Raw genomic sequence first — 23,644 nt, forward strand, 5'->3', positions numbered from 1 at the left:
CACCAACAGCATAGCGCTCGACGACTTTTTATGCTCAATCGTTGTCAGCCTCAGTCCGACGAAACCCAGCTCACAGAGTGATAGTAGAAAGAGACAACATAGGCATGGCTTATCGCATCCGGGGGGGGGGGGGGGGGGGCCTCCGGGAAGTGTACCCTGCTGACACTCAAGATGAAAGTTTCGAGGGATATCGTAAGAATTCCGTGTTTCATGTGAGTGAACATGAAAATTCTGTAAAAGTTCTGTAAAAATTCGCCTCACAACGTCGCAACACGGAATTCCAGACACCCTGCCCGACCTCTGTGCATGAAAGGGGGACCCCCCGGCATACAGATTGAAAACTCTCCACCTGTCTCCCTGGAACGGTAATCCAGAAGATGTGGGCGATGTGGGTTCGAGTCCTACAGCTGGCTAACCTTTCCAGTACTTCCATCTTTCATCGTTAATTTCTTAGGCAACTTGAGGCCTTGTATGTGACTGTCGCTTCTATGTTCCAGCCTCAGAACATCAGTTCCCTCATCTCCCTCATCCCTCTGAACACGTTGTTTCTTGCGCTGCCCCCTCTCCCCAAGAATCCTGCCGACGCCCATGACGGCAAAAGCAGCAAAATCTATTTCGACATAGACTGCAAGTTTACAAGCCGGTGTTCACCTTCCGCACAGTAATCTTCCGTTTCTTTGGCAAATACCGCGCCTTTCCGACACTATGGCTGCTGGCTACTTTTGACTGGCGTTTGTCTCGAATCGACCGTGTGATGGCAGCCCTGCCGGCTGTGTTTGGCGATTGAGAACTCCGCAACCTTCGTTTCGCTGGTTTCACGTAGCCGAAAAGTCCGGAAGATGGCAAATTCAGTCGCATTGCTGCGAAATCTTTATCGTACGACACATGTTTGGACCCCAGCGTGTGTGGTTCCGACAAGAAAGGCACGTATTAGATGTTTCGTCTGCTGTGAAAAAAGTAGAGGACAAGCGTAGGTCGCGTCTGTAACCAGTTACGAATGAGAGGAAAACGACCGAAGAAGCCGGTTTCTATCAAGCAGCGTCTTTCGACTGTGCACGCTCTTCGTCTTCATTTATCTCCATCTCGCGGAGTGAACAAACATCTTTGATAACACCGCCTCCCTCTCGCACGGAGATAGATAAACGGAATGCGCATTTGTGAATCCACGCGCACCGTGACCGGGTTTTTTGAGCGATTGATTTGATTTGAGCCAATTATTTTATGTCCACAGCTTACGACAGCAAAAGCGAAGTATGGTGGTCGGTTTATGGTTACTGTTTTACCTGGTGACGGCATTGGACCCGAGTTGATGAAGCATGTCCGGGAAGTCTTCAGGTAAAGTTCCGTTATTTCCTTTGATTTGGATTGGAGGAGTTTCAATTAATTTAAAGCACACTTGCAGGCAGTGTTGTTGAGTGTCAGTTGTACATAGTCGCAGTGGTTTATCCATAATTTCGTCTTTGGGCGGTGGGGGATATAGACATATATAGGGGTGTTGGGCTCTGCAAGGGGGTGTATTTTGCTTTTGACGCTATATTAACTCTATGTTTTGACGAAATATTGTGCAATCTCACAAAATTTTAGGGGGGTTTCCTCCAGGTTTTGGGGGGTTGTTAAGGGGGTGTAGGGGGGTCTGGATAAATCACTGCATAGTCGAACAAGACCGCAGGTAAACAGCTTTGTTTTGTGTGTGATGGGGTGTTTCATCGCCCATCGTCAGAGACGATACTGTGCTCATTTACAACGCACAGATAAACACAAACACACAATAAAAATAGGTGAAATACATTGAATGACCACCAGTACCACATCTCAGTATCAAGGTAAGTACAAATGGAAAACACTAAGCTCCTACAGGTTCTGGTTCTCACTTCTTTGGTACAAGAAGCAGCAACGTAATGATTGAGCAGGACCTAATTCAGTTCCCTGCACTGAGCATGTTGCAACCACAGCATAGCTGCTACAATGAAGAGCACCTATTTTGCCATTTTTCAACAGACTTTCAGACTTTTTTATTTTTTCCTTCTGTCATCATTTATACAAAAACTATGTAATTAACAGTACCACTAGGCAAGCCTGTGATGTGGTTCTGTATACATGAATACTACAGAAAAAGAATATACAATGTCATTTACATGCAGTCAATGTATATAAAAAACAATTAATAGGGTAAGAGATTAAGTTAGAGTAGGGGGACAGCTTCGTAACAACAAGATACTTCAGCTTAGGCACAGTGATCACTGAAAAAAAGACGAGAGGCTCTTTTTAAAGGCATAAAGCGAGGGAGAATTGTGGATAACAACAGGAAGACTATTCCAGTTCTTACCGGAAAAATAGCAAAATGAAAACATCCCAAAGTCAGTACGAGGATATGGCAGACTCAACATAATATCATCAGCTCGACGATCGTAAACACTTGTGCTAAAAAAACACAACAGCATATAGCCAGGGTCAGACTTTTTCGGGTTATATGACCCTGCCAGATTCGGGAGGAAAAAATGTGGTGCTGTTTTTGAATCCGCAATTAGGGGCGAAATCTGGTGCTCTTGCCACAGTCTGGTTGAAACTGGGTGTTATGGGGCTACATTTTTTCTTTCTGCCCAGCAAGCGGCTCATAGCTAGGAAGTGCTCATCTTGGTCAAACATGCATTCCTCGCTATTTATAGTCACAAGCACCACATGATGTAACATTAAATGTGCTTCGCGTAGCTTATCATTGTACTTAGATATTTTCATCAGACCTGTGATACAGATTAGTACTATAAATTGGGTATGTGGTGCATGATACAACGTAATACATGATTGGAATTGTGGGAGAAATTGGGTTTAACCTGAATTGGTAAGAGACAGATTTGGGAGGGAGCAATCTGGCGGCGGCGGAGTTTAACCCGAAAAAGTCAGACCGTACGTGTAGCACGTGACACTGCAGCTGCATGTAACACACTAAGGCAGACGTCTACTTTTAGCCCCCGGGGGAGCAAGTGGGAAATTACCCCCCCCCCCCCCCCCCCCACACACACACACACCTCCCGCCGTGCTCTTGCTACTTGAACTGTGTGTCTTTTTGGTTGGCACCCCTCTAGGTGAGCTCCCCCTTCCTCCTTGCACCTTGCACAGGGAGAATGGGGAAGACATATTTCTTATACATTAAGAAATATGCCTTCCCTATCCTCCCTGTATGGCCTTCTCTTCCGTTGTTATGCACTGTATTGCCTCTCTGTATTCTATGATTGTTTTCGCTCTTATTTGTTGCTATATAGTCCACTACATAGTTTATTTTTTCACCCGATGAAGTGTAGGCCCTGCAAGAAAGCTCATCATTAAACTTAGATGCTCCTAACCGTTTGAAATTTATCAGGAAAAGTACAAAGCAAAAGTGCAAAAACAAGCACTAGACACGGAACATATGTATGCAACGGGAGCGAGAAAGGGATCAAGGGGAAGATCGCTAGAAATGCTCATCAGGCTTATCCCTTCCACCACATTAATTTCCAGGTAGTTCTGTGTTTCTTGCGAGGAACCCACATAGAACATATCACAATGCGTGTCTAATACGTACTTGTGTGCAAGCCTCTTTTAACGTTGACAAAACTAGTTGCTTTTACCCGAGTTATATCTGCCTTTTCCATCCTGTTCTTACCTACCCCATCTGCTCGGGACACCCTGCGAGCACATGCTCACACGCGGAGCACTAAATTCCAGAGACATTTACGGGACAGGTTTTCTTTCTAACCGCCACAGGTACGGGGGCATACCGGTCGACTTTGAAGAGGTCAGTCTCGATTCCGAACAAGATGACATCGAGACAGTGTCCGAAGCCATCACAGCCATTAAGAGGAATGGCGTAGCACTGAAAGGTATTCTTCCACGGATGATGCATGGAATACGAGATACGTCCTGCTTCCAGGTAACATCGAAACTCGTCACAACTCTCCAAGCTACAAGTCGCGGAATGTGGAGCTGAGGTTGCGACTGGGCCTCTTCGTCAACGTCATCCACTGCAAGAGTCAGCCGGGGGTCGTCACGCGTCACAACGACATCGACATAGTCCTCATTCGTCAGAACACAGAGGGAGAGTACAGCTGTGCCGAACATGAGGTGTGTCATCTATAGATCAGCGTGGGACATGTCCTTGTAGAGCAGAAATGCGCTCGCATGTGAGCAGTGATGGCCAGTAGTTAACTACATGTAGGGAGTGACTTTTTCGGGTTAAACCCGATTCCGCCCGGTTAGTAGAAATGCTGAAATAGTAGAAATAGTAGAAATTTCCGCCCGGCAGAAATGTAGTGTGCAATTACTAGTTGAACTACTATTTGGAGTAGTTAACTACAGTAGTTCGGTTACTACATTCGCCGACTACTTCCGATTTTGCCGCAAGCTTTACGGCCACGACTGTGTTTCCGACTTTTACCGTGAGCTACTTGTTTGATGAGAACGGAGGTGCAGAGCAGTTGTGCCGTGCGTGTGCACTAAATCTTCACTTTTATCGCTGCTCGCGATTCATATTTAGGTGTCTAAGAACACTATAGAATGGGATTGGTGTTGATGGACAACGTTTTGAGTAGTTATAGATGTAGTTAAACTACATTGCAGTAGTTAAAGAAGTAGTTTTAACTACCTCCCCCGAAAAGTAGTTGGACTACTAGTTAAACTACTCCATTGCAAAGTAGCTAGTAGTTATAGTTAAACTACTGTAGAAGTAGTTAGTGGCCATCACTGCGTGTGAGTATGCTCGCACGCACTCACTACCGCTTGCCGTGATATTTTTATTTTTTATTTTTTCCGTACTAACCTTGGCTACAGGGGTGGGAACGATTGCGTGTTAGAGATGCGAAGCAACTACAGTTATAGACGGCGTACAGTCATGGACAGATGGAGAGAGGACAGCAGGGTCCAGATCTTCAGCTCGGTAATGTTTGTTTGCGGTACATGTATCACTTCCCCCTCTGATTTGCAAGCACATTTCGCACAACAGTTAATCGTGGGGTTTATTTGGCCCTCCTGGCCCTCATGGCCCTCCAAAGTGACCTTCGCGGGCTCGTCACTCGGGCTTCGTATCACGTTTGGAATCGCGCCAACTTGAGAAATAATGATATTGTGTGTGTCACATTCTCGGGGTCTCTTAATCAGCCCGACTCTCGCCCACTCTCTCTATCAAAAATTGCTTGGTCCTTGGCGATGAAAGATGAAAGGTCCTTCTCTCATTGGTTCTTGGCCAAATCCAGCCCACCAATGCTCTGCTCTCAAAGCTTTTTTCACAAATTTTATATATTTATTTATTTAGGATACTGTTGACCTTCCGACGGGGGTCGTTTTGGTATTGTACTAAATTCAAAATTGGTACTGTTTAGAATTCGGGGAGAAATAGGGTTTGACCCAAATTAGTCCCAGACTGGTTTGGGAAGGAGTAATCGGGCAGAATCAGGTTTAACCCGTAAAAGTCGTGTGCTTTGTTAATTGCCATGCTTTTATTTAAAAAAATTCGATTTCCAGTGTGCACACATTATCGTAAGCAGGTAGTGGTCTCCTCAGGAAATTGTCTGCCATGAGGTGGTTCGCCCACGCAGCTCATGGCACTGCGTGTGGTGCTGCAAGCTGTCACTTTTGCTGGACTCTTTTCACCCATCTGGATCTCTATTATAGAAGCTATATAATTTGATTAGAATATGATGGAAATTTCATGGAGTTAAGGAGGAACGTGGGTTGGTTTTGTGAAATGTTGCGACAAACAAATATGCATGCTAGAGGAACGTGCTGATTTTATCATTGATGAGCTTTGTGAATCATATTAGTCAAGAAACGTGTACATACATCACCTTATTGGAGCTCCAATGGAGGAAGTAATATCATTGTACCATGCAAAAATCTTAGTGATCATAAATCGTTGGAATTTCACTGTAAATTATCGGTCATAGGCACACTGAGAGAAGCTTTTTAAAGTTAAGAAAATTGTAATCAAGTGGACAAGTTCTACTCAAGAAAATATGAAGCACAAATGCAGCATAACTGCGTCTCGATTGCTTTCAACTTTCTTGAATGCCTGAATACCGACATCATGATGTCCCATGCTTTCACTACTACTGCTGCGTGAGTTGTGGGTGAACTGGTATCTGTTACACAATAGCAGCATCTTCAGTATTGCGTATCAGTAAAGCAATGTCTCAGCCGCTCCTTGCAACTAGTGATGCAAGCCCTTAGAAGAAAAAGTGGGAAAGATAGACGAGAAAAAAGTTTTTCTTTTTTAAATATTCATTAGTTTTTTTCCCTGTTAAAAAAAATATCCCAAGACTCACAATTTCAAAAATAAATAATGTGCAAGTGCTGGCTTAAATATAATGCATAGACTATGACAAAAGTTTGGTTAATTTAGTCATTCTAATTGCACTGGCTCTACTGACATGTGTTGGTTTATAGCCTGCACTTTTTGACTTAGATCAAATAATGGTTATTCCACGTTTTACTTTGTATGGCGGACGCTCCTACTTTCACATATCTTGTTCACTGGACAACGAAAAGTTAGTTTGCATTGCTTTCTTTGTTTTTGTAAATCTTTCTCAAAATAATCTTTTGAGGAAGCCATTCTTCCGCTTCAGTGAATCAACGTTACTGGAAATTTTGCACTCCACACAGTGGCTTTACCCATTTGCTAGTTCTGCTCTAGCCTTAACCTCAACTTGTTATTGTGCCTCACTTGTTATTAACCTCAACTTGTGCTTGTGTGCTAAACAGATGAAATGTGTGTTTACAATTTATATTACACTGTTATTTGCTTTCTAATGCTCTCAAATCAACCTAAGTCATGCAAGAGTGAAAAACTTCTCAGATAAAAAAAATAAAAAAATAAAAATACTGTATAGGAATACTGTTCCTTCTTCTTCTCCATTTTTTTTCCAGCAATTAAAATCCTCCAGAAATTTTGCATATCTACTCTTAACACTGGCATGTTAATTGTTTTGACTGCTGGGTTCGCACATTTTGCGTTATAACTCTGCATGCTCAGTCATCTTGAAATTTACCAGGTTTGAATTGCCTTCAGAGCATTAGTATATATGCATGTAGACAAGGCAATGCATTGTGTAACTGCTTAACATGACATGCTGGCACAGTTTTATAGGTCCTTACTGTGTGCTTTGATTGATACATTATATTTTTCTACAAGCAATCCACTCAGGGCTTGATACGTACAGTACATACATCCAGGTTGGACAAAATAACTCTAGCACCCCAATTTTTACATACTCCAGTTGAACTCTTCCTCACAGACCTACCATCACCAGTGTCATTCTGTCGTTGATAAAGGTCGGTACTTCAGGTGTTCAAAAGATCTGTTGCTTCGGTTTAGCGACATGATATATCAGACCTCACAGGAGTTCCAGTGGGAGATGATAGTTGGCGCTCGCCTGATTGGTGCGTCTGTGACCCAAGTTGCTGAATTGGTCGGGACATCCAAATCTGCTGTTTCATTGGTCACGTCACAGTATGCGAAGATCGGCAAAACATACTGCAGAGCGAAGTAGCTGCAGTTAAAAGTCAAAGCTGGACCTGAGGAGTTGGCTTCTGTACTCAAGAGTGGCACAAAATTGACGTGAATGTTGTTCATGATTTATATTTGTCCGTTCCTCGACATATTTCAGCTGTATTATATGCAAAAGGGGGTTCTACTCTATATTAAGGAAGAACGCATGATGTGTGGTCGGCGTTCAAGTTGTTTTGTAGTTTTTTGAACATTTGAAAATTTGGTGAACATTTGAACATTTGTCCAAACAGCAACATTTGAACAAGTCCAAAAACAACGTTTGAACATAGTGAACATTTGAACATTTTTGTAGTTGTAGTTTTGTAGTTTTGCCCCCGAAGATGCCAAGATACCTTTCAAGCAAAAAGACATGTTTCGAGAAACAAAACGTTGATGACTCACATCATGTGCTAGACTTGTTTCATCCTCTCTTGAGTTTATGGGCAGTAAAATGCTGAAATAGATGCACGTCAAGTACACATGATATCTATGAGCCAGACTGTGTATATCATGGATGTCCTTTTTTTTCCAGAGCGTACCAGGTGTTGTCGAAAGCCTGAAGGTTATCACACGAAAGAAGTCAGAAGAGGTAGCACGCTACGCTTTCGAGTTTGCCCACCAAAATGGACGGAAGAAGATCACAGCTGTGCACAAGGCCAACATCATGTATGATAAGCTATTTGCTCTCTGAGGAAATGCATGTTTTATGGGTAAAGAACAAAACCCGAGACAGGGAAGTAAGGAGGCAGCAGGGGAGTGCAGGGAGGAAAATGGGAGCCTGTCTAGAGGCGCAGAAATATCAAAATTTTAAACATCTGAATAAATATCGTAGTATCCGAAACAGAATGTAGCTAAATCTGGCTGAAAAATGAACCCTTGTGTTATCGGGTTTTATGTCATTTCAAAATCTGAAGACAAAAATCGGGTTTTATTTGAGGAGCCGTAAAATAGGGTGGAAATGAGAGCTTCTCGCATTTCAGAGGAATGGCGAGAAGGCGAGCGGCTATGCTCGATGAGGAGTGCTTAGTGTTCTTCAGTGCTTGTACTGGTGGCTGAAGTTTCATGTGGACAAGCTTGCTTTCAGGACTTTTCGGGTTTTACCCCAAGTGGTCGTAATGCAAGTCGAGGGTAATGCTAGGGGTAGTTTAACCCCAACACATCACGATCTAATTATAAATAGCAATATCTTATTTGTGAATGTCGGTGTTTGTGATAAAAATATTGATACTTTATAGATGTTCGTCAATATTGGCATGAAAAATATCAATACAGATACACATTTACATATATAGACAAATCGATAAAATATTGATAATTAGAACAACACACACATCTATAGAATATCACTATTCTTCAGACATCGACAACATCAGTTAGGAAAGTTATTGATAACATTGATATAAATACCAATGTTGTTCCATCCCTGGGTCTGTCCTCTTTTGTTCGCTGCCCTGGGTATGTTTCAGGTCTGTTGGTTTCAAGCCATAGGCGAGTTATGAGCTTGCCTATGCCCTTGCCGTTTTGCTGCAAAGATAAAGCTGCTGGTTTGCTGTTTGTTTAGAGGTGCTAGTAATTTAAAAAAAAGATTCCTGTTGTGTTCCCGCTGTGCAATTCTGCCCCTCTAAAATTCTATATGCAACATACAAGGGCAGTAAAATGTGTGAGTGAAATCCACACTCATTTCCCTATACTGTCCATCCATGTCCACTTGTGATGCATCTGATCCTGAGCTGTGAAACTGCCTGCATACACAGTGTTTGCTGTATTACCATCCATTCTTGGTGGTACTTCAAGTTGGTAGTGAAAATTGTGAAGCACTTTTCTCCTTACCACACGTGAGCACAAAGGGAAGCCCACTTGCAAGGCTGTGATGCCAACAAAAGAAGAACTAACCTCTTTTGTAGTACATCGTGCTTACATTATTCAGATCTATGTGCTTTATTCGGCTTAATGTATGTCTCACACTGGCTATCAAATTTGGGCAGGCCATAAGGTCTTTTTGCTGCATGCAGAGGCATGTTGTGGAAGTGGTTCATTTTATGGTCTTAGTGATTCGCGAATTTGTTAGGCAGAATGTTCAGATAACATTTCACCCAACTTTAATTTCACGATGGATATTCTGTTCGAGGCCCGAAGCTTCACCAGGGTATTGAGAATTGTTGGTGTGACACCCACGTAGAATCAAACCCTTCCTCGGTGAACTCGACGTTGATGATAAAACGTACGATGTCAGGCTGAGAACGAGGGTGGAACGACGAAAATATGATGTTCGAATTAATGTGGAATCTGTGTCCAGTACTGTAAACATTGCTGGAGTGTGTCACATGTGTGCGAAAATAGTGCTGTTTCTAAATGTTTCTAATTTTTCGATACTTTCTCGTCATCGGTTAGTTAACAATAATTCGTGAGAGTTCAAATTTGCAGAAAAATTAAGATATCAAATTTCACGAAGATTAGGTCCTCGAAAAAAATTGCTATTTTTACAGTGCGCACTAAGTGCTTCTAACCCATTTAGTTTCTTAGTTGACATCACAAAATGAGATATGCCGCACCATGCAATCCAACCTGCACAGCTGTTTATAAACAACAGAACATTGCTGCTCAGTGCTCCTAAAATTTTAGGAAAGATATGTTAATGGCGCAACTGGCTTAAAGAAATTAACCAATGGACTCTTATCACCGGTAAAAAACTTTAAACAATGATTTTGCTCCTGAAAGGCAAATGAAACTAAACAAGGTGAAAAGTAACTTATAAAAGGCAACAGGTAGAACAAGTTATATGTTACTAAGGTGTACAACATCTCATTTTTACTTCTCCGTAGTGTACCGTATTCCCCCGCATCAGCCGGCATGCCGCATTCAATCGGGGGAGACCAGCATGCCGCAAAACCCCGTATTTTGCGACATTCCGTAAAATCAGAGGTGATTTTCCTTTGGTGATAACTGATAAAGTAGCAAGCACCACAGAATGGTCCTTCCAAAGAGGATTATCCCCAGGAATAGCTGTCTGAGACTCATGCCAACACGCTGGACGTCAGTGCTGCCGGAAGGGAGTTTTGAATTCCTTATCAGTGTGTGCCTCGGACCTCGACCTCGAATTTTGCAGCATGCTGCTGAAAACCAGCTTCTGGACACCTCAAAGCTGGACTCCCTCTACTTTTGCGGCATGCCGGCTGGAGTGGGGCAGTACGGTATATGTCTCGTGGTAAAATTTGTGTCTAAGGTATAAAAATACTGTATGCCCCAAATGCCAACACATTTTTTATTTTTTTATTTTTTTCGAAGCTAGACTAATGTGAGCTCGAATGGTCTCCATTCCTTGCGTCTCACGAGCAAAAAAATTATGGTAATAATGCCTAGTTGTACCCGTTTGACTTCCATACACTTCATTTCTCATGAAGCAGCGGGTCATTCATTCACCCAGAAGTGATTCTCTGCATTACAGGAAGCTCTCCGATGGCCTATTCCTCCAGTGCTGCGGCGAGGTGTCGAAAGATTATCCGGGCATCGAGTTTGATAACATGATCATTGATAATTGCAGCATGCAGGTGGGGTTTTTGTAGGGAGCTCCGAGGCCAACGGAGGTGTAAATGTGCTGCTTCACTTTCAGTTGGTGTCCAATCCAAGCCAGTTCGACGTGCTGTTGCTCCCCAATCTCTATGGAAACATCCTGACCAACATAGCCTGCGGTCTCGTTGGTGGCCCAGGTATCACCTCAGGCAGAAACTACGGCCACGACTATGCTGTGTTTGAGACGGTACGTCATGTGGCCGTGGCCTATGCACTGAACGGTGTCTCGTTGAATGTCATTTGCAGCGAATGCCATTCACGCCGAATGCCATTCACTGGAAAAGTGAGGAAATGTTATTTTGTAGCGGGTTATGCTTGGACCCTTGTGCCTTTGGGATTTATAGTTTTTTGGAAATGGGAGGGCACAAGTTGGGATCTGTCTTGGCAGTTGTAAAATTGTCTGCGATAAGGTGGAAAACCAGATTTTTGGGTGAAAAATATGCTAAAAAATAAAATTAAGAGTGATTCTTGCATTTCAGATGAACAAATCAACAAAATATAGAAGCCGACACTGAAGATTTTTGTTTAAGTTTAATTTGTACAAGCTTTCGCGTGGAGGTCCACGCTTCCTCAGGTGTACCTGAGGAAGCGTGGACCTCCACGCGAAAGCTTGTACAAATTAAACTTAAACAAAAATCTTCAGTGTCGGCTTCTATATTTTGTTGATGTGATCTACAGGACTTGACTCCCCTCTTCGTATACGCATTTCAGATGAACATGAGATATTGAGTGGTTGTACTAACCGTGCAGTGTTTAGTGTTCTCCACTGTCCATATTAGCGGCTGAATTTGCACTTTTTCAAGTTTGTTTCGGGGGTTTTAGCCTAGGTGACGATTATGCAAATTAGGGGAGGGGGTATAAAAAGAGGTTTTTTTTCTGGTTTTATCCTGAAACACAAGGCTGTAATTACGCTGTCTTTGATCAGCCCTATGTGCTTTCGGGACTTATCCAATCTTGGCTCACTGGTGCTGCGTACCTGATGCAGTTAGCGTACGGTGAAGCGATATCGTGAAGTTAATAGTAAACGTTCTACACTGTGATGCGTTAAGGGAAGTGCCTCAGGATGCGAGCCACCAAGATTCTGAACAGAGGCTTCTTAACATTTCCTTACCGGCTCACTGGATTTTCTGCCCTTCTACACTGTGATATGTTTCATACCATGCAGAACAGCAACAGATAAAGCAGTTGCTTGAGAGTACTGTCCTGTGTCGGTCTGCATCTCTTGCATTTGTCCATCATGTTACAAGTTACTATCACTGTTACTGGCACCATATTTACTAATGCTGAGAAGTGCGCTAATGTATATATGGCCTGACTTTTTCGGGTTTTATTTTTGGCCAAATTCGGGGGGTAAATATCGGGTGATATTTTTTATTCGAAAATTCGGGTGTATTCGGGTTAAATCCCGTTACGGCATATTCTGTCGTCAGGAATTCGGGTGATTTTGTTTGTTTAATAAAAATTTGTCTTAACATGGAACTAATGTTTAGCAATGTTATCAAACTTTATTTTAATGCGCGCTTATGAGTGTGCCACGCGACCCGGATGTTTTTGGGTAGATTCGGGTTAAACCCGAATTTTACAGATTTCGTTCGGGGGGTAAATATCGGGCGGATACGGGTTTAACCCTAAAAAGTCAGGCCCTATGTATAGAAAGCTTGATACACAAGATGCACACTAATGTAAGTGCTGCACAGTGCCAGTGCACTTCATTTGACACAGAGATGTTGTGGGCTGCATTTAAAATTAATTTTAAAATTCAGTTAGAAATTTTTAAATTAAAATTGTTGGAAAGTAATAATTCAATTAAAATTTCTATATTAAAAATTTTAAATGAAAATTTCGAAGTAATGACATCAACTTTACATTGTGCAACTGACTTTTCTAGGGTACAAGGAATACAGGGAAGTCTATTGCCGGAAAAAATATTGCAAACCCGCTGGCTATGATGAATGCAAGTGTTGACCTTCTGGATCACCTAGGGTATGAGTAACATCTTTTAGTGAATCATGTATTGACATACGTGAATCTCTTGGTATTTTATTTTCAGGTTGAAGAAGGATGCCACAGTCATAAGAAATGCCATAGACAAGACATTAAACGTCGATAAGGTAAATTCATGCTTGAATGTCCATGCCTTGGCCACTGTTAAGTGTGGCCAGTAATGGAAACTTCTGCTCCAGTAACTTATCTTAAGGTCCGAGAAGCTTACCGTTAGAACATATCACACACCAAACATTGAAAATCTTGTCTTGTCTCAGCTTGAAACTGGCCATCCCTGTCTCATTAAAAATATGGTTTCCTTTTAAACCTTTACATCTAGTTTTTATTCTCGAATATTTATTTTGAAGTGTTTACAAAAGTTCTGCCAAAACAGGTTACCATGCTGGATCACCAAAACTAGCAAAAATGTAATAAACGAAGATGGGTGATGGATGCCACTGAATGGGGGAGGACCTCGATATTCCCAGTCGCGAAATCCCCGATCTCGAATTTCACGTTCTCGAAAAAAGGAAAATCGAGGAGGATGCTCGATTGCTTCGTAGGGTGATATGGCGTGCTTTAAAAACACATCAAACAAACAACTATTATCGGATCGCACTAGCTTGTAGCTATGATCCGACTGGTATATAGTGCCTTACCATGTATACTACGATGTTGTCAGTTCAATAAAAAAAAACAAAAAAAAAACACATCACTATTTAACCACTCAAATTCACGCGTTTTTGACGTCTGTCCAAGTCGTATTAGTGAACGAAAGCCACATTTTAGAAGCCATTAGGCTCTGCAAGGTGGACACAATGGAGTGCAGCATGTTGGTTAGTTTATTATTAGGTCAGTCACAAGTTCGGTATATGCATTTTTATGTCAGGCTAGTCTCAGTTCACCGTTGGCAATTTCCCCGTGCGCGCCTGTGCATTTTATAGTCAGACAACATTTATTTACGGTTGTTTATTTTGCAACGGGGATTTCGATCACTTTATTTGGAGGAACACCCTTTCTCATTGAGAACTTGCCTAAAGCAAACATCCTGAGACATGTTACAGAACAGCTAACGTCAAGTGCTGTCCTCTGTAAAAGGACATAAGGGCAAAATTTTGTAATTGTTTTGAAAATCACCTTTCATAACCTTGGAAACTGTTTCATGTATCGACGGAGAAAAGTTTGTTTGCCTATATGCCTGTGCAAGTTGCCGAGTCTGCGCTTTGCCGAGTTCGGTTCTCAGGTCTTTCCGGGTTTTATCTGAAGTGTCGGTGATGCAAATTGGGAGTAAAAACTGGTTTTACCGTGTCTAACCCTAAAGCACAATACTACTCTGTTTGTACATAATCAGGAGTAATGTACCTTGGGTTCATAAACATTGAAAAAATGGCTAGGAAGCAATGGTGAAGATGATTCTCGGGGTTTTTACATTATGCTTCATTAACATATTGTTGCATGGTTCATTTTCAAGGTCTGGAAAACCCTGGAAGTTTCCGACGGTCCATGAAAACCCTTGATTTTGCATCTCTTTCTTTTCTCATGGAGCATCTAGTGCAAATTCCACATATATCCTGAGTCAGAACGATACTTTCAAGACCACAGGAGTTAGCACTCTTTATAATAGAAATCAGCAGCAACAAATTAGTGGCACTCTCCATTATATTAATCAGTTTCCTTTTCTGTTCTGTGATATTTAACGTTCTGGAGTCGTCAGTCAACTTTGGTGAATACGTACTACTCTTAATGTGATATACGTACCTGTAGCTTATCCATATTTTTGTGAAATATTGAAGCCCTGGTCATAAACTATGTTTTACATTCCAGACAAAAGATAGCTGAGCCTTAAGAGGTTCTTGAAAAACCCACTTAATTTTTAATAAAAAGTTCAGTGGGAACCATGTTGGCATCTTAGATGAACGCTTTTCTTTTTGCAACATAATACTGTGCTCATGCTCAGCATTTTGTGTCAGAAATTGTGTAAATGATTATTAGCATTTCTTCTTCACTCCCTCTTATATTGATTTTCCAGGTTCACACACCCGACCTTGGAGGACAAGCTACAACGAGGGATGTTGTAAACAACATCATCAAAGAAGTGCAAGCAACTACTTAGACGTAACGGGGGCTAACATCGTCTCAGTTAGTGTAGCCAGCCAAGTCACATGTGACAGGATATACTGTATACCTGGAGTAATTCAAACCCGTATATTTTTGTTGAAATTATTAGAAATTCATCTACGTGTGTCGTGAGACTAAATTATGACTCGTTATGTGGGGCGATACACACAAGACAACCGTTTTGAAGCTCTTCCTCTGCATGTACACACAAAGAATGTTGGTAGCCGCACTGAAGACCTGTCCATGGTAGCCAATCCCTAGCTGGACATTTGTCCTTACTGAGGTGTTACGCAAAATGAAGTACGTACATGCCAAGAATACTGCGTATCTTGTGTATGCTAACAGTGTGGCAAGCGTCAAAGATGTTTTCTTATTGCAGATTTACTATTGCTCATTGCAATGTGCACTGAGTTTTCTTGTCATGTATGTGCAGCGTCTTATCTTTCCTCAGCAAATAACGTGTTGGCCTCGTGGAACTCTGCAGCCCAAGGCTGAAAGTATGTCAACAAGTCAAAGTGTTGCTGGAGACCCACACATGGAAAGGTTGAAGCTATTACGTAGTGTTGGCAACACTGTGCACATTATTAGAGTCGCAAATTAAAACAACCACTTTTTCCACATTTGTGAGGCGGTTCTCATGCTCTAATGCCTAAATCGCTGGTATTCTATTCATCCAGACCCCTATGAATATATATGCTCGACTGTTTGGGGAGCCCCCCAGCAGGAGCATTGTATGAGGAAACGAAAAGTATGAATGAAATTATGTGGCTTTCATATGTGCATTGTAATCTTGGCAGGTAAACCAAAATTTTGAAACTTGTTTGAGTTAACCAGAAATACAAACAGATTCAATAAACTAGCCTACTGTATATCAGTTGCGCTGTGTTTAGGAGCAAAATATATTTGCCAGAACACTTATGTAAATGCATTTTAATGTGCGTATTTTTTTGGTCAGGAAAAGGCAAATAATGTTATAGTAGTTATTTGTGAATTTTGTGATGAGTCTCCCCTGATTACATAGGTGGGCTCTAAATTATGCTACTCAATACATACAACTTATCCTTCTGTGATTCATTAAATACTGTGGCACATAATTGTTTCGAGACTGTTCTGATGTGCTCGAAGTGCTAGCTGTCTCATTTGCCATGAAAAGGAAGAAGCACACTTCAACAGTGCGCTAAACATTTGGATATTGATAGAACAAAGTGCATAAAGCCTGAGGGGCTTTCTCCAGATGGATTTTGTCCACCAGATGGATTTTGTCCTGCACCTGTGCCGTACTATTGATGGGGTGGCAGTTTTGCAACTCTAGATACCTTTTGTCAATGATTAATGGAATGCTTCGAAGTAGTGCTAAAAAGCTCCAGCTTCCAGATTTCTTTCAGTAAATTATGAAAAATAAAAATGTCTTTTCTATCCATTGTGTCGATACCCTCTCCCACCATTTTCTTGAGCTGTCCGGGAATCAGCGACACGAGTATGTGTTATGTTTCAAAATTGCAGAAATAGAGCAATATAAATGCAGTAACGTCTCACCCACTACAAGACTATGCCAGCCTGCATACACATTACACTTGGCAGGCATTACATACAGGGTGTTCTTTTAATTATTTTTTATGGATGGTTTATACGAAAGCTACGAGAGCAGCATAGATACAGTTGAGTTATACAGCCTGGTGGACAAGCAGAAGTATGTAACTACTAGATGACTAATAACCTAAAATTGTAGCAGAAGTATGTAACTCTGTAATCAGGGTCTTTCAGGGAAACATGAGATAGCAAAACTATGAAATGGGAGACTATCCTCAAAAGCATTTTCATGGATTCTGAAACGAGCACGCACGTTGGAATATCCAGTGCCAAATATTATATGCAAATGAGCAAAAAAAAAAAAAAAACATGCACCTTAGGAAATTGTGTCGCAGTCAGTTCATAGGGGCCACAAAGCGTTGACCTGGCCAGCAGAACAGCACCAATCGTCTCCATCGCTCCAAAGCACGTGGCCCTCCGACATGGAATGAGCACTGTCCGCCCTATGCTCCTGAGGCACGTGGTTTTGACTCATTTGCATAGCAAAATTGGGCTATGCATATTTCAACGTACTTGCTCCTTTCAGGATTTGTTACACATAGAAGTGCTCTCAACGAGGATTAAAATTTTGCACAAGAGCTCCTAATTAAAGAGTTATGACTTTTATGTCATTATATTTACATAGCAGTTATATACTCTCTTTGAAAGAGTGTGCATGTGGCTGTATAATCCATCTGCAAAGACGGTACCTCTGCTGCCCTCATAGCTTTTTTACTAAGTAGTCTGTAAAAAGAAAGAAAATAGCCTCGTGTTCTGGGGTTCAACCCAATAATACCCATTTTTGGCAGGACATTGAAGTGGTCACTGTAAGTTATACAGGAAAATGTAAGGGACTGCCGTATGCATTGATGTGAACTTGCATACCAAGTTATACAGTGAAGGAGCAATAGAGATATGGCGTAAAAAATCGAAAAATCATTTAGCTCTCGCATCACAGCAGGTATCTCTGCCAGTGAGTCGTACTTACGAGAACCAGTACGAATGGCAGAGGCTTTCACTCCTATGACATTAGTTTTTTTTCTCAATACTCTGGTGTGCGTCACAACTGTGTGTGTGGAAATAATTATTTTAAAACTGAAGCAAAAAATGAAGCAAATAGATGCATGGCCAAAGCACATATGAAGTGAATACTAGTTATGGAACTGAATCAAATACTAAACGAATATATATTTGTATAACCAGACCGGATACACATGCAGCACATGCATGGATCTAAAAGTGTCCAGCACGTATGCGCGATATACTGATCGGAATATGAAGCAGCGCTCACTTCATTTTATGCCCTCCCTTGTAGTTTTTGATCCGATTTGAAATTCAATCATAGAATTCTGTACTCAAATCGCAAGTCAAATCCAGTACAGAATTATTCACTTCCGTATTGGAAAAGTTGGAATATTCGCACATGCCCTAGCTGCATGTAGAGCCCTGCGCGGATGAGGTTTTTGGCATCCGCATCCGACCCGCATCCGCGCACACGTTATCCGCATCCGATCCGCGTCCGCGCCATACACAACAGTTTACATCCGCATCCGATCCGCTGAGCAAAACGCACCATCCGCATCCGACCCGCAAAAATCCGCACGTTTCGAAAGACGCGTAAAGACCGCCGGAAGCATGGTATAATTTCGGATGCCTCCATGCTGTCACGGAAGGACTCAGTCATGACGACAAGCAAAGGTAAACCTTTCAACAAACGCGATATGGAGATACTTCTGGAACGCGTGGAACGCTACCTCGTCGGTGCTCGCGCGGTTCCCAGACACCAGAATGCCTCCTCTCCCGTCTTGGCGCCGTGCATGGTCAAAGGTGAACCAGAGCATGCGCTCGCTGTCGGCGCGCAATACAAATAAATTGCGGGTGGAAAAATGACAGCACGCGGTATATCCGCATCCGATCCGCTACCGATCCGCTGCCTTCGTATCCGCATCCGACCTCGAGCCATCCGCATCCGATCCACACACCGCAGAAAGTGCTAAATTTTCATCCGAATCCGCAAGTATATTGCGGATATCCGCGGACATCCGCTTCCATCCGCGGATGGTGCAGGGCTCTAGCTGCATGTACCACAAGTGCTGCCAAGGCTACTGAGCATGAGTGACTGTGGAGGGTATAAAGCACATCAAACTTCCACTTCAGAAACCATCCAGAGGCTATACAGGCATTGAAGAGAGAGAAAAAATGTTTGACCCTCTATTTTCTGTCACCTTTTATTGATGTCATAAAAATGACATTATCACACTGTAGCAAAATCTGCACAATATTACAACAGAAGGTGGTGCAGAACCAATAGCTGTTTTTTTTTTCTATCCAAACTGTCAAAATAGTATGTTCTCACACGCATCCATGAAAAATCAAAACATCGCGATAATTTGTGCATAATTCTGCTCGTACCACGTGAACGGAATACTTCAAACAGGAAGTAGCAGAAAAAGTGAACGATTGCATTCTCACACTTGCTACCTTTGATCCCGTGAGCAAAATTTGTGAAGCACACCCAAATTTTACACCTAGCCAGTGTTGACAATGCAGCTGCTATAATTTAATTTATTACGGATCTTCTGGATTGAAACAGAAAATTAGATTGTGACAGACAGTTCATCACTGCAGGCCAAATAATTTAGACTGCTCCTAAACCCAACTTAATCTTCTCAATTTTTACAACAGTTTTTTTTTTACTTCTCAGGAACTCTGTTCTAAATTTCACTTTGATCAGAAAGAAGGTCACAGAGACAAAAAGGCAAACAGAAGCCCCAAAGAGCTTTCTTTTTTTCACAAGCATACAAATGTCAAAGAACTAGGACAGCACATTGTTTTATTAACATTTCTTCCACTTCTGATCGGGACCTCCGAAGATGCCTGCACGCATTCACCAGTCGCCGCAGTCCAAAACAAGAAATCTGCACCAAAACTGTCCACTTCACTGATGCTGCGCAAAAGGGGTCAAAATGGAGGGAAGGAAATTTCCTGATTTTATACATGCTTCAGAGTAAAACAAATTTGAAAAAATACTGAGGAACCGGCACCCATTGCTGAAGCTCACAACTGACGATTACTGCCGAGGGACATCCATCCATCCATTCCTGCTCGCGCCGTCACAGCGTGTCGCGATTACCTGGATATGCACTTTCTACTTGCGTCATGACCTGACAGGGCTTTTCTTTTACGAGGAACGTTCCGTCGCCGTTCCCGTCGTCTACGTGAGCTCGACGTACCGGTTTCCTCCGTCTCCTAACTGATGTCCATGCTCTCGTCCGCTTGCGACTTTGCCGCATGTCCGTCGGCTGTCTGGTTGGGGTGTGCATTCCTTCCCTTGGAGTCCCCTCGTCGTGCGTAGAACAGAACGTAAGCTGCTTTAGACTGAAAGTTGAGAAAGGGGTTCATTACGCAGGGTTCGTTACGTATAGGGCTGTTGCAGTGAAGTTTGCACAGCGCCATTTCTGACCCAAGCGGCCACGGATGCAAACAGTAAGGAGTTTCATCAGCGGGTTTTGCATGGTGTTTCAAACGGTATGGTGCCAAGGAAAGCTACAAAACCTCTGGAAAATCCACAGAAAAAGCGGTGCTTCTTGAAAACTGCGAACGACTCGGGACCGTGTATCTGAAAGTGCCGCGTCGTCTGCTAAACTAGGGAGTGTTGCATAATTTTGGGGCGCTGATGTTGCCGCTCACTTGCGCCACCTGGCCCAGAGCAACAGGTCTATACCTGGGGAAATTTCTCACGGGTTTTCAAGGGCTAGGGTGTCTACCGAATGGCAGCCTTCAAATTCCCTGGCTTTTCCAGGTTTTCCACTGCCTGTTTCAAGTGAATTCCCCGACCGCACGAATCAGTTTGTCCGCAATTTTCCCCTACTCCAGCTGCTTTTTGGCAAATTCCCCGAAAATCTACGTAAAGAACGAGAATCGGCCGAGGCTGACCACAAGCAGGGACGACACAGACGCGTGAGCCTCAACTAGCCAGAAATTAACGAATTCAAACTCCTCAAGGAAAAGAGGAAGACCCAGGTTCGACTGGATTACATAAGCACACGCCAGTAAGTCTGTACTGTAAGTCCGTCTCATTCGCTGCCAGCTTGTCACCTTGAGGAAGGGATGCGCCGGAGCGTGTTCCGTAAACTTTTGTCCAGCACTGTATACTACAATTTGTAGTTGACAGGCGACAGATTTTCACGCCGGAACACGTTGAAATGATGCTTGTTTTCTACCGTCGTCATGCTTTCAATAAGAAGACGTGTGCACAGTGCTTGTAGCTCAATTCCAAAATAAAGACTGCCACGCAATCAAAGTGGCACTCTGGACGCCAAAATCTCCAGACTATTTTTCTTCCTGTTTCTCTCTCTCGCTTGCAGTACAACTGCAGAGTGACTGCAGAAGCCGTAATAAAAGCCAATTATTCCTAGACCCTGATGTTTTAGGGTTAAACCCTATTTTTCCCCGAATTTGCACCCCGAATTGAGGTTCATCTATCTAGGGTTAAACCCGATTTCTACCTGCAAAACTGCACCTAGGCTAGGCGCCTCAAGGCATCGACATACTAGTTTCTCACAAAATATGCGACTGCCCCTTACTTCTGGCACTCTGGATAAACGGTAGAGTGAACGTTTATTCTACAATAATGCCCAATTTCTCCCCGAACTTAGTCTGATGGTAATTTTTCTGCCCGAATTTGCATGCATTTTCGACATCAATTTATTGACCCGATTTCTACCCCCCGAATTTGGAAAAATATAAAACCCGAAAACTTCAGGGTCTAATTATTCCTGAGCAGTAATTGTAACAGAAGTGCATGCGATACAGTGGTATGTTACCTTAAAACAACCAATGCTGATAGCCTTGCTCGTAGCAGTCGTGGGCAGTATCGAAGATACAGGTGTCTTCAATACATTTTGGGTATCGGTATTAGGTATCGCGGGCCAAAAATGAGAGTATCGAAAATACATTTTTAGTGTATTGTGTATTTTAACAATACCGTATTTACTCGCCTAATTTGCGCCATCAAATAATTTGAGCACCCCGACTTTTTCACTAAAAAAGTTGTGAAAATAAAAACTCGCATAATTTGCGCACTCCTACTTTCGTGCGCAACAGAGGTCGTTCCCCCATGACGCTCTCGCGTCACGGGGTGCATGCTGCTCCTTCTTTCGAAAAAGGAGGGAGATCCTCATCACGAATTCCCTACATCATGTTGCACAATGCAAGCAAGGACTCTCCCTTTGGTGGAGGAGATAAGATCAAAGGGATTACCCCGTATGGAATCTTATCTCTGTTTTGACCTTTTATCCCCTCACTACAATAAACCGCGAAGCTGTGTGACATCGCGCTGGCTTAGGAAAGAACGACCAGAACACGTGGAGGGAGCATATCAGGAAAACTTCTGGCGGCAACGTACACGTCAGCATTCCGCAAGCTGGCTTCACCTAACGCGTGCGTGCTTCAGGAGAAGCTCGCTTTAGAAAAAGCGTGGAAAACACGTGCTGGGCCTTTTTGAATCATCTCACAAATTTGTACAGCATTGGCAAAAAACGAAGAGAGAAAATCCTTACGACCGACTTCTTTCACTGACAGTTATAGAAAATGAACAGTCACTGTCTATTTTCCTGCCTAAATTTTTATTTTGGAGTAATTTTTTTAATACGAATTTCGGACGATACGAATGTCTTCCGCTACCCCGTGAGATTCCTGACACCGAGATTGTATCGTATTATTCACCTAAAGGACCATCTTTTAACAGATTTTGCACATTTTTCAAGTCTGCTTCTTAATGCCTCGCGTAATTTGCGCACCCCCAACCTTCGCGTCATTTTTCGGTAAAAAAAGTGCGCAAATTATGCGAGTAAATACGGTACTCGATATTAAAAAAAGACGCAAATATTGAGGCTGTTGTGAGGCTTAGGGTCGGCGGTGCTCGCTCAGGCGGTAGTACAAGCCAGGCCGCAGCAGCGTAGGCATGTCGACCATAAATTCGTTCGAAGCTCACATCCGCGCGCGCAGTCCATCGTCTAGGTCACCGGGAGAGGAGGCTCTGGGCCGTGCATTGGGACGCGGGCGCTATAAAAATACACTAAAGGTTCCAGAAATAACGGATTGATTTTTTTTACTTCCCTAATCATATTTCCAGCTTTATTGTACTGGGATTTCCGTAATGTAAACTTCGCTAATCATAACACCAGCTTTATTATATTTGGGATTTCAGTGATGTATTGAAGTATCGACGATACAGTATAGAGTATCTGTATCGAAGATCAATTCCGGTTCTGTATCCTGTATCGATATCGGAAATACAATTTTTGAGGGTATCGAGTATCGGTACTGAAGATACTTTTTTGAAGTATCTTGCCCAGCCCTGGCTCATAGGGCTGTCAGTACAATATTGACTGCGCCTATTCCGAGGAAATTCCTGCCTTTTTAGGCAAATAAAACAAGTTTTTTAGTCCCTTAAAATTTGCTCTCTACCAATGAGTTTTGAGTCTATAAGAATAATAATCAATGCGGAGCAATTTGAAATTAGGTGGCAGTATGTGTTCTCTCCTAGCCACTGGCACTTTTCTAGTTGTTACATTTGGTTTTTGTGTATATTTCAATTGTAGGAAACATCATTAGAACAAAATCGTTTTTTTTTTTTTTTTCAAAGCTCAACCAGGTCATGATCAAAACACATAGGTGTTGAACCGCATTAGTTCTTAGTAATTATTCATCATTCTTAGTTTACTGTGAGAGACTGCATAGTACAAAAAGCTCTTCTACAGGAGCATTGATGTGGCAACACAGAGTCAGCAACAGTTCACAATTTAGTGACCCTGGACACCGATGTATGCTTTTCGGGGCTTTTATGTCCGTTTTTATGTGGAAGGAAACAGGAAGAAAGGGGAG

General features: G+C 42.5%; 2 protein-coding genes across 4 annotated transcripts in view; one reads left to right on the forward strand and one right to left on the reverse strand.

The window, feature by feature from the left end:
- Positions 1–742: 742 nt before the first annotated feature.
- On the forward strand, positions 743–16,603 carry LOC135400222 (isocitrate dehydrogenase [NAD] subunit gamma, mitochondrial-like). The gene is made up of 10 exons (XM_064631992.1): positions 743–923; positions 1,232–1,335; positions 3,742–3,857; positions 3,908–4,098; positions 8,049–8,182; positions 10,962–11,064; positions 11,127–11,273; positions 12,975–13,069; positions 13,137–13,197; positions 15,099–16,603. Exons 1-10 carry the CDS (start codon positions 840–842, stop codon positions 15,180–15,182), a joined length of 1,119 nt encoding a protein of 372 aa, XP_064488062.1. The 5' UTR covers positions 743–839; the 3' UTR covers positions 15,183–16,603.
- A 2,365-nt stretch (positions 16,604–18,968) lies between these two features.
- Positions 18,969–23,644, reverse strand: part of LOC135400223 (ubiquitin carboxyl-terminal hydrolase 15-like) — a 55,749-nt gene continuing 51,073 nt past the window's right edge. For all 3 annotated transcript variants that reach the window (XM_064631995.1, XM_064631994.1, XM_064631993.1), the window contains exon 21: positions 18,969–20,134. In XM_064631995.1, the coding sequence (XP_064488065.1) occupies positions 20,006–20,134 (129 nt within the window). In that variant the 3' untranslated portion in view covers positions 18,969–20,005. The remainder of the gene's footprint in view (positions 20,135–23,644) is intronic.

This window comes from Ornithodoros turicata, chromosome 7, assembly GCF_037126465.1.
Source record: "Ornithodoros turicata isolate Travis chromosome 7, ASM3712646v1, whole genome shotgun sequence".
Taxonomy (NCBI): Eukaryota; Metazoa; Arthropoda; class Arachnida; order Ixodida; family Argasidae; genus Ornithodoros; species Ornithodoros turicata.

Bases quoted from the DNA above. Each gene is read 5' to 3' on its own strand.
- LOC135400222 (XM_064631992.1), top strand. From the start codon at position 840: ATGGCAAATTCAGTCGCATTGCTGCGAAATCTTTATCGTACGACACAT. The intron at 8,183-10,961 runs GTATGATAAGCT...TCTGCATTACAG, and splicing joins GTGCACAAGGCCAACATCAT to GAAGCTCTCCGATGGCCTAT. The intron at 13,070-13,136 runs GTATGAGTAACA...TTTTATTTTCAG, and splicing joins GACCTTCTGGATCACCTAGG to GTTGAAGAAGGATGCCACAG.